The sequence below is a fragment of the Rhamphochromis longiceps genome, linkage group LG5 (genome assembly GCF_057381845.1).
Source record: "Rhamphochromis longiceps isolate RC_006_pf linkage group LG5, R_longiceps_female_GT1.1, whole genome shotgun sequence".
NCBI classification, from domain to species: domain Eukaryota; kingdom Metazoa; phylum Chordata; class Actinopteri; order Cichliformes; family Cichlidae; genus Rhamphochromis; species Rhamphochromis longiceps.
The window spans coordinates 39,619,501-39,629,541 of NC_140561.1; the positions used below are offsets into that span (position 1 = coordinate 39,619,501).

General features: G+C 41.6%; 1 protein-coding gene across 3 annotated transcripts; it reads left to right on the forward strand.

Annotated features, from left to right (window-relative positions):
- The first annotated feature begins 7,762 nt into the window (after positions 1 to 7,762).
- LOC146670634 (uncharacterized) lies at positions 7,763 to 9,349 on the forward strand. 3 transcript variants are annotated; one of them, XM_085407647.1, is made up of 3 exons: positions 7,763 to 7,941; positions 8,723 to 9,001; positions 9,099 to 9,347. In XM_085407647.1, exons 1-3 carry the CDS (start codon positions 7,845 to 7,847, stop codon positions 9,215 to 9,217), a joined length of 495 nt encoding a protein of 164 aa, XP_085263773.1. In that variant the 5' UTR covers positions 7,763 to 7,844; the 3' UTR covers positions 9,218 to 9,347. The 3 variants fall into 3 exon arrangements, with proteins under 3 accessions (XP_085263773.1, XP_085263774.1, XP_085263775.1); XM_085407648.1 differs by having other exon boundaries at positions 7,787 to 7,941; positions 8,704 to 9,001; positions 9,099 to 9,349; XM_085407649.1 differs by lacking the exon at positions 7,763 to 7,941 and adding an exon at positions 8,001 to 8,636 and having other exon boundaries at positions 9,099 to 9,349.
- The last annotated feature ends 692 nt before the right edge of the window (positions 9,350 to 10,041 follow it).

Here is a 10,041-nt window from a genome sequence, read left to right on the forward strand (position 1 = left end):
GAATATTCTAATATTTCACTTTTACTTGTTCCCATGTTCTAGTGGGTCCTGTTGTGGCTCTAATGTGAAAGAGGATATAATATAACAATATAATATAATGTAATATAATATTGGATAATATAGTGTAATATAATAAATCTACCCTACCGCCTACTGGTGTTGGCCAGAGGGGCCGATGGCGCAATATGGCAGCCTCGCTTCTGTCAGTCTGCCCCAGGGCAGCTGTGGCTACAACTGTAGCTGCCTCCACCAGTGCGTGAATGTGAGAGTGAATGAATAGTGGCATTGTAAAGCGCTTTGGGTGCCTTGAAAAGCGCTATATAAATCCAATATATTATTATTATTATTATTAAATTACTTACGAGTTTAATTTGTCAGCAACTTTCTGCCAGCCCTCGCTCCTTGCTTTTGCAGCCTTTGCAGTGTTCCCTTGCGTTCTGATTGAACTCTGAAACTCCTGAAATCCCTCACTCAGGAGTTCTTGCTCTGCTGCCGAAAAATACCGAGCCGAGCGCGCTCCTTCGACATTTTCGCCGACCAATCAGAGGGTTGCCGATCAATGTTTCTACTATCGATGCGTAGCCCCTTTTATGACACCCAGTGATGTCTCATTACTGCGTCCAGCTGTACTAATCGTCAACAGCAGGTGTGTTCGGGGAACCGGATTAGCGAGCTCACGGTTAGCGCGATGATTTGATCTTGGATGTGTCATTTGATCTTGGATGTAGTAAGCGACGTACGAAGAACGGGCCCCAGGTTTCTGTAAGGCAGAGTAAATCAATTTGTTGATCAATTATTAAGTCATGTACTAACAGAGACTTGGAGGAGAGAGACCTAATATTTAATAATCCACATTTCACTGTTTTACTCTTTGGTTCAGATGTGGATACTGTATTGTTCTTTCTTTGTAATTGTTTATGTTTAAGTTGTTTGTTGCTGGTTTTTAGTTTGTTTTTTGTCTGTTTGGGAGCTGACACAGTATCTATGGAGATGGGTTTTTGGGGGAGTAGCAGGAGGAGAGAAGCTGCAGAGAGGCGTGTAAGACTGCAACTCTGCTTCCTGGTCCCAACTCTGGATAGTCATATTTTGGGGGGTTTAATAAATTTGTCCATATTTCTAGAAATGAGAGCTGCTCCATCCAAAGTGGGATGGATGCCGTCTCTCCTAACAAGACCAGGTTTCCTCCAGAAGGTTTGCCAATTATCTATGAAGCCCACATCGTTTCTGGGACACCACTCAGACAGCCAGCAATTTAAGCAGAACATGCGGCTAAACATGTCACTCCTGGTCTGCTTCCCAGCAAAGCTGTGCATGCTTAGTTGGGAGTGGAGGAAGCACCAACTACAACAATGTGGCCAACAGCTGTACAGTTTCTCTATGTCACCAATTTTTTCGAGATCTTACTTTTGGGATTGCCCTCGTATGTGGTTTTTAAAGTATTCTAATCTGATTTTAGAGTGATGCTTTCTGCTCGTTTTGTATTTATTCTGCTTCAATAACTTTTTAATTTTATAGGATTAGCTGCAGGTTTTTCTTTGATTCCTGGCAAATAAATCGCTGAGCCACTTAAACCCGGATACAGACTTTGAGTCAGTTTCTGTCTGTGTGTGTTGAATTAGAATAAGATTAAAATGTTTTTAGAATAGCAAATAATTTCTGTAAGATTTCTAAAAGTTAACTTAATGAAAATGTGTTTTCAGGCTGCCTTAGGAGTGCAAACAAATCCTCAGAAGATCCACCAGCACCAGGTTCTGAGACAGGCCCAGAAGAATTACAAGTTCTAAGGAACGGTTCAGTGGTTTGATCCCCAGCTACTTCACACTGTTCATGGGCAAACTATTGAAACACAGATTCTCCGTGTGTATGTGCCAGTTAGTTAGAAAGCACTGTGTACAAAGATGAAGGTGCACATAAAAGTTATCTGTGTGTGTGTGAGAGAATGGGTTCAACAATTAATAACACCGTTAATTTAAAAAAGAGTGGGTGGATTAGCTTGTTACATTGATTCAAGTAAAACCCCTAAAACAATCTGATGAAACTGTCTTAGATCAAACGTCCCTCTGAAGTCTAACCTGCTGCTGGCATCAGAATTGGTTTTAAATATCTGTAATCCTTGAAGCATTGTGTTGTGCTATGCTTTTGGAGAACTGCAAAGGGAACACTAATAATGTTGACTAAGGTTTGATTTAGGCTTCTGTGAGAAATCGTGGCTCAAGAGTTGGGTGTTCGTCTTGTAATCGGAAGGTTGCCTTTTCGAGCCCCGGCTCGGACAATCTCGGTCGTTGTGACACTTCACCTACCGCCTACTGGTGATGGCCAGAGGGACCGATGGCGCGATATGGCAGCCTCGCCTTTGTCAGTCTGCCCCAGGGCAGCTGTGGCTAAACTGTGGTTTGCCTTCACCAGTGTGTGAATGTGAGAGTGAATGAATAGTGGAATTATAAAGCGCTTTGAGGGCATAATGCAATCCATTATTATTATTATTATAAGTCTTTGTCATTGTCAGCATTTATGCATATATAATTACCGTGTGTTCATGTCCCGGTGTTTGTATGTGGTGCTTTGTGCATTCCCTCGCATCCGTTCCAAGCATTCAGCTGGAAGCACTTGTTTGTTGTTTTGCTTGTTGTTTTAGTTTATTGTGTTTGGTGGTTATCCTGGATGGGGGTACGCTTGAGGGTTCGGTACCCTTGAATTTGCGTTTAAAGTTGCCTTGAGCCCGGTACACCACTGAAGACTAGACCGGTAAAGTTTTATTGTTTTTGTAGCATTTCAGGCTGGGAGTTGCACATAGTAAACAAGTGGCACCAAACTCGGCAAGAGGTTTGAGACAATTTGTTAATGATGGTCTGTAGCTGAGGCGGATAGGTCGTTTTTAAGTTGGCATAATGTGTGTTGATGGATGCTAATGAGATCCTCGTGTGGTGAGTGTTTTGTGCTGTGACCTTTAGTGTTGTGGGGAATATGGCTACTGTGGTTGGATCACTTGTGAGTGGTGTTGGCCGGATGCTGAGCCACCCTTGATGTGATCATTGTGTGGCCATAGCTCTCCATTTTGTGGTTGGTCACTAGTATGCTTGCTTTACTTGCTTCTGTTAGCTTTTACTTTTATTCCAGGTTTGTGGGTCAAGGACCTGAAGGCTTCAGAGGGGTTTTAATAAATTTAGGGGTCCTAGAGGAACCCTTTTAAGGGAGGTGTTACGTCCCTCTGCAGCCTCTGATCTGCTCAGTGTGGTCAGCTGGTGCTAATTGGCCACACCTAGTCAGGTGTGGATAAAAGCATACCTGAGGCAAGCTTCCCGAAGAGCTCACTAGTCTTTGCCTTGGTGGTACCAGCTATTTTAGCCAACCTGCTATGCCATTTTAAGATAAAACCTCTTCTGACTAACACTCTGGTATTCATCTCCTTTTTTATGTTGCGACTTTTGAGCCGGGTCGTAACACAGCCTCCTAGAGTTTGAAGATATTTGTGAGGCTTTATATTAAGTCTATGGTTTTTATTCCTTACTTTGACAGGATACTGATTGTTGTTCTCTGGCTGAACATTACAAAAGTTGCAGTGAAAAAGTAGCTGTTGGAATTCAAAGTGCTGAACAGGCCAATCACAATCACAGTAAAAGGGATGTGATTGTGAAGTTTGTATCTGGCTGTTTTTGTTTCGCTTAATACGTCTTATAATCCAGTTCTCCTTATGGTCCCAAAAATACGGTAATTACATGCTATTTTTATAGAGAGTCGTACTGTTTAAATGTAAGAATGTTTGTGGGTTTTGTTTACATTGCACTTGTATTGAGCTACTCACTTTTTCTTGTGCTTCTACTCATAACATTGTGTGTGTCTGTCATGTAAATTACGCCATGTAAATAATTGTTGTACAGTAAATATTTTTAAAGGCGCTGTTCAGCCAGTCGGCTTCTATGACTTTTCAGAATGAAAGTGTTTTCTGCTTGGAAATATGTCAGTTTGTTTTTCAAGTGTATAAGGCTACGTCCACACGTACACGGGTATTTTTGAAAACGGAGATTTTCCGTTTTCGTTTTAAAAAATAATCCCGTCCACACATAAATGCAGAAATGAAGGAAAATGCTGCTAAGAACATGTCAAAGCAGCAGGTGGCGCTAGATTCCTAACCGTGTAGAAATGTTGGCCAACAGAAGTCTAGAAGCCTCGGTGGGAAAAAGTAAACAAAGCTGGGGCACAGAAGCAGAACAGAGTCGTATGTGTGGACGGACAGTAACTGTGTGTGTATGTAAGCATTTAAACACTGCAGAGAGTAGAATTAACAGTATTGTAGAAATTCATTTCACTGAAACAATAACGTGGCGCACAGTGTGACGTCAAAAAAGGCGCACATCTTTGACGCTGCATTTTCTCCGTTTTCCTCGGCCACACGTAAACGCAAAAACGGAGTTTTCGAAAATATCCACCCTGGCAGGCGTTTTTAGAAATCTTCGTTTTCAGTGACCGAAAACGCCGTTTACGTGTGGACGAAAGGTGCAAACGCATAGAAAAATCTGCGTTTTCAAAAATACCCGGGTACGTGTGGACGTAGCCTGAACCTTGATTTCATTCTCAAATTTTATTCTATTTTTTATCTTTTTGATCAGTGTTTGAAAACTATCATAACAGCATCATAGTAACATGTAAAAGAATTCATAATGACAGTTTTTGTCATTTTACTGAAAAATGAATTGGTGCCTAAACAGTCGCTCATATATCATTGACATGCAGCCATTACGTTTATCGTGGCTCAAGAGTTGGGAGTTCGCCTTGTAATTGGAAGGTTGCTGGTTCGAGCCCCGGCTTGGACAGTCTTGGCCGTTGTGTCCTTGGGCAAGACACTTCACCCGTTGCCTACTGGTGGTGGTCAGAGGGCCCGGTGGCGCCAGTGTCCGGCAGCCAGGGTGGCTGTGGCTACAATGTAGCTTACCATCACCAGTGTGTGAATGGGTGGATGACTGGATATGTAAAGCGCTTTGGGGTCCTTAGGGACTAGTGAAGCGCTATATAAATACAGGCCATTTACCATTTATTTTTTAAAATGTTTTTTCTAAACCACATTTCTTGTATATTTTCAAAAATAGAATGTGGATCTTTTGCACCTTTTTCAATAAAGATACTTTTCTAAATAATTGCTCTGTGTTGTACATTTGTTTTGTGCAGAAGTAATGTTTATTAGTGAAACCATATTATCTTCAAACTGTCCATCATTACATCTGTTTGCTCTCCACCTTCAGCTTCTTGTGGATGCACCTGTAGATGGAGCACTGAGCTGTGATGCTGTGTGAAGCAGCAAAAGTAAAAACAAACAGCGCGTTGTACAGCAAAGTGAGGAAATCCTTAGAGGAACATTTTAACTGTTGTTAATCTGCCATCATCACAGAGAGAAACAGAAAAAGTGATGGATGTTAAATTTAATCTCCCGTCACACTGAACGACCTTTATTACAAACTGCTGGGTAACAACAAAAATAACGTCAACATCAAATGTGGAACATCGCAGAAACAAAAGGATGACACGAATTTAATAGAAAGATTTAAAAAAGTAACAGTATTATTTTTACATTTTAAAAATGACAAAATCAGGCTGATGTGGAGCTGGTTAAGAACTAAAATGAACCATCTTTGGCACAATACTCCCAGCAGTTTGATCAGCTGTAAAGACATCTTCACTGAATTTGGAGTTCATACTCAAGGAAAAGAAAGACATTTTTAAGTGGTGTAAGGCCTCCAGACAGGCCAATAATTTCTTTTATTTTCTTTGTGAGAGAAAATGAAATGTTTTTTTCTGAAACTGATGTAACTTTGAGGCTAGTTTTGGTTTAGAGTAGCTGCCCATCTTTAATCAGTTCAGTTTAATTAGTAGTTTGTTTGTTGTTTTACCACAAATTAGTGTGAGTCCGTTTCGTGACCGACAGTTGAGATAACAGTAAACACTGGAGGAACTTTCACTGCTGGGGCGGCTGTGGCTCAGGAGGTAGAGCAGGTCATCTACTGATCAGAAGGTTGGTGGTTCCTCCGATGCATCAATTAGCATCCATCAGAGTGTAAATGGTAGTTAGTAGGCACTTAGCAGCATAGAACACAGTGCTTGTGTTGCGTTTGAGAGTAGAAAGGTCCCATAGAAGAATCAGTCCATTTGCCATGTAGTTTTTTGTCTGAATCACTACAATCCATGACCTTACCATACACAGTTAAAGTGCGCCATCCTGTGGTACTTACTCCACAATAGATGAATCATTCACTTTCAACTCACTGCACAGACAGTTATTTATTTTTTTAAAGTATTATAGCGTCAAACCTGGAGGCAGGCAAAATTACAGTTTTTACAGTTTTACTGAACAGTTCTGAATTTTAAAAAAATCTCGTTGAACCTCATACAAAGTGTGGACTTGCTGGCCACTTTATTAGGTACACCTCCTCAACTACTTGTTAATGCAAATTTCAGCCAATTACATTTCATGGAGCTCAATGCAGTCAAGCATGTGCATGGTCAAGACAACCTGCTGAATTTCACAGCTAGCATCGGAATAAGGAAGAAAAAATATTTATGCAACTTTCTCTGCTAGGAAGGCAACAAGAAGTAAAATAACCTATTGTTACAACCAAAGTGTGCAGAAGAGCATCTAAGAACTTGAAGAAGCTGGGCCACAGCAGCAGAAGACCAGACTAAGTGCCACTCTGTCAGCTAAGAACAGGAAACTGAGACTGCACACACACACTCACCAAAACTGGACAATAGAAAGCTGCAAAAATGTTGCCTGGACTGATGAGTCTCAGTTTCTGCTGTCACATTTGAATACTTATCAATCTCTGACCAATCACAGACACGGACAGGTCTACTGATAGCAGAGCGACAGATTTTACACAGCAAGTAAAACTATGACTTCAGAAAAATATGAAGAGATAAAAAAAAATAAACAAAATAAATACATTTCCTAAATATGGGATAAATGAAGGTTTTCCTGTTATTTATATTACAAGTTAAAAGCAGCAGAGTGTGAGCTCTGAGTGCTTTGGTCAGTAAAACTGGAAAAGAGCTGCTGTGTTGGTGATACAGTTTAGCCTGAAGACAGAATTTCAGCTAACAGGAGAAAAGCAGGTCTGAAAATATTCTTTTTTTTAAATTGATGCTCTTCAGGAAAGTCTTTGGACCCTCCTTCTAGGATTTCACAGTAAGCTGTTGTGATCTCTATAATCTCTGGATCTCGTCCAGCCTGCCCCAGGTTAGGGCTTCAGTGTATGTTGGTGATGTGCACCAGTGAAAAGGGAACCTCCTTCATAACACTGAAAGCCACAGATCGTTCCTCCTAATACAGGTTCATGGTGTCGTTCACGCTGTAGCTTCCAGGTCAGGAAGACTGAAACAGCTCAGAGTCAACAGGAGAGAAACGAGTTCAGACCTCGAAGGCTTTAATCTGTAATCTGTGGTTCTTACAGCGAGAGCTGGAGCCAGGACGTGTGTTCACATGTTTCATGACACTCTGAGGAAGGACCGGCGCTGAAACATGTCTGTTTTCTTCTTACTGACGTTTAATATTAAACACTTTATGCCTGTAAGTGTGAGCGCTGAAGTTCTCACTCATGAGTTTGCATTTATGTCGTTATGCACTCATTAATTTATTTACCTGGATTGTTGAACATGTTGATGTTTTTTATGCAAAGCTTAACAGAACTAACACACACACACACATACACACACACACACACACACACACACACACACACACGCTCCTCCCACTCGTGACTGAGGCTTGTTTCCTAAACTCACTCGACCAGAGTATCCGCTGCAGAGCGTCAGTAGCGTGATCGACGCAGCACAGAGGAACGTTTTTACTCCGCGTCATGTTTTCTTCTGTTTTTAAGGCAAAAACTCTGCAGCTTTTATTTTTATGCCTCTTTCCTCTGACTGTGACTGCAGTAACAACAGGACATGAAAACGGTAAGAACACTAATGCTGAGACAGTAAAGCTCTTCTACTGATTTAACACAGCAGCGAGATGTATCCAAAAATGGTGAATTATCCCTTTAATGTTGGTGTTGATTCGTTTTCCCCACTCATCTTTAGATGGTTCAGAACTGTCAGTGATGAGGTAAACAACAACTAGATTTAAAGATACAAGTGTTGAGTGTTTCCTCACTGCGGTCCGAGCTGTCCTGTCACAGGGATGAAGAGAAACTGAAATATCAACTAAACAACAATGAAGGAGACGTAATTACTGCTTCAACCACATTCAGTTCTCAAATCACCACGATGTTGGTGTGAAAACTCAACAAAGACATTTCTTTCTACTAGATATCACTAAGAATTGGTCTTCTGGTATTAAACACAGAAGAAATCATTGGACAAATCGCAGGTCAATGAAGATGTTGCAGGTCCTGCTCAGCACACTTCAGTTTAACAGTGTTCTACTCTGCAGAGGAAGGAGAGTGACATTATCTTCCAGTGCTGCTGTTTGTTATCGTGATGACAGCAGGAGGAGTTCAGGCACGTCGGCTCGTCACAGCAAGCTCAAACACAGCAGCTGGTCTCTGAGTGGACTCTTCATCCTTTTCAGTCTGTGACATTCTCATTACCATCACTCAACACTGTGCCAAACCACCTCAGTGTGAGCTGAAGGCTAATGCCACTGGGAGGTCACTAAACCAGAAACCACCTTAAAATTCACCTGAATGCTGAAACATCACCCTCCTTGTGCTGTAGCTTCATGCTGTGTTCACAGGTGCAGCTCTGAAGCCGTTTGTTGGGATCCTGAACATCACGGAGTACAGGGTGCAGCTGAGGTGTGAGGTCAGAGGTGCGTCTCCGAAGCCTAGAGTGGAGTGGAGGGACAGCCATGGAAACATCCTTCCTGCTGAGCAGCCACAGGTGTCACACAGAGACGGCCGCTATGACATCACCCTCCTCACCACGGTGACCAGGACAAACACCAACATCTTCCACTGCGTGGCCACACAGGAGGAGATCGGCCATGTGACTGAAGAAGAGATCCACGTTCCAGGTGAGGCCACAGACTCTGATTTGATTGCTAAAGGTTGTAATTAGTGTGTTTACAAACGTATATCTTTGTAACAGCAGGCTTCTGTAATGTGTTTCAGATCAGCTGTTCGAGTCCTGCGATGGAGTCGGTGTGATCGTTTCTGTATTTGCTTCTGGATTCTCTGTCACTGTGTTTGCGTCTCTGTTGCTGTTCTCAGCTTGTATTAAATGTTGTTGATAACAGACAGCAGATACTTTCATCTGTATTTTTTATTCTCTGCTCTTCTGTTTCCTCTGGTTTTAAGGCTGATATGTTATTTATACCAACATTGTATTAATGAAAAATAAAGTTGGGTAAATGATGACTCAGTGGATAATGTGGATATGGATGTGGATAAGGTTTTAAAACATGCTAAACTGCTTTAAAAGTGTTTAAACATCACGGTTCACATTGAAACACATTCATGTTTTTATCCCCACTGGATACAAATTGAGGCTCTGCCCTTTATCTGCTCATTATTATGATGAATCCTGATATCAGAGCTGTATTTATAATGGCCAGATGCAGGGTGGTGGACTGATCCCCGGTGGCTAAAACTGGTTTTTGGTATATGTTAAGTCTAATTGTTGAATGTCGCCATTGTGTTTCTTAAATTTGTATAGTCTTAGTTTAAGCAGTAGGATCAAAGCCATTCCTTTGATCCTGACCACCTCTCCAGCCACTCTGTGCTGGGGGAGGTTTTATTGTAGATACATCCTAACTTGAAGATCTGTTTGATGTTTGGTAGAGCTTCCTACCCTTTGTATGGTTTCACTGTGTTATCTTTGGTAAACCATACATTGGGTGTGGGGGAAGACTACCCTCTTTATGACCAAGGATGTTGTTCCTGCTTTTAGGTTTTATGACCCTTTGACCAACACACACACACACACATTCTCACATAACACACACACATTCTCACACACACACACACACTCAGTGTATACATTTACATACAGTGCCTTGTCTTTGTAACCAAAGGGGGGTTGCAAGGGGAGGTGTTTTGTAAACTATTGTTTGAA

What these genes read in the sequence shown, in the direction of transcription:
- LOC146670634 (XM_085407647.1), top strand. Translation starts at nt 7,845, where the DNA reads ATGTTTTCTTCTGTTTTTAAGGCAAAAACTCTGCAGCTTTTATTTTTA. An exon ending in AACAACAGGACATGAAAACG is followed by an intron (nt 7,942 to 8,722) that starts GTAAGAACACTA and finishes CTGTGTTCACAG; the next exon opens with GTGCAGCTCTGAAGCCGTTT. An exon ending in AGAAGAGATCCACGTTCCAG is followed by an intron (nt 9,002 to 9,098) that starts GTGAGGCCACAG and finishes AATGTGTTTCAG; the next exon opens with ATCAGCTGTTCGAGTCCTGC.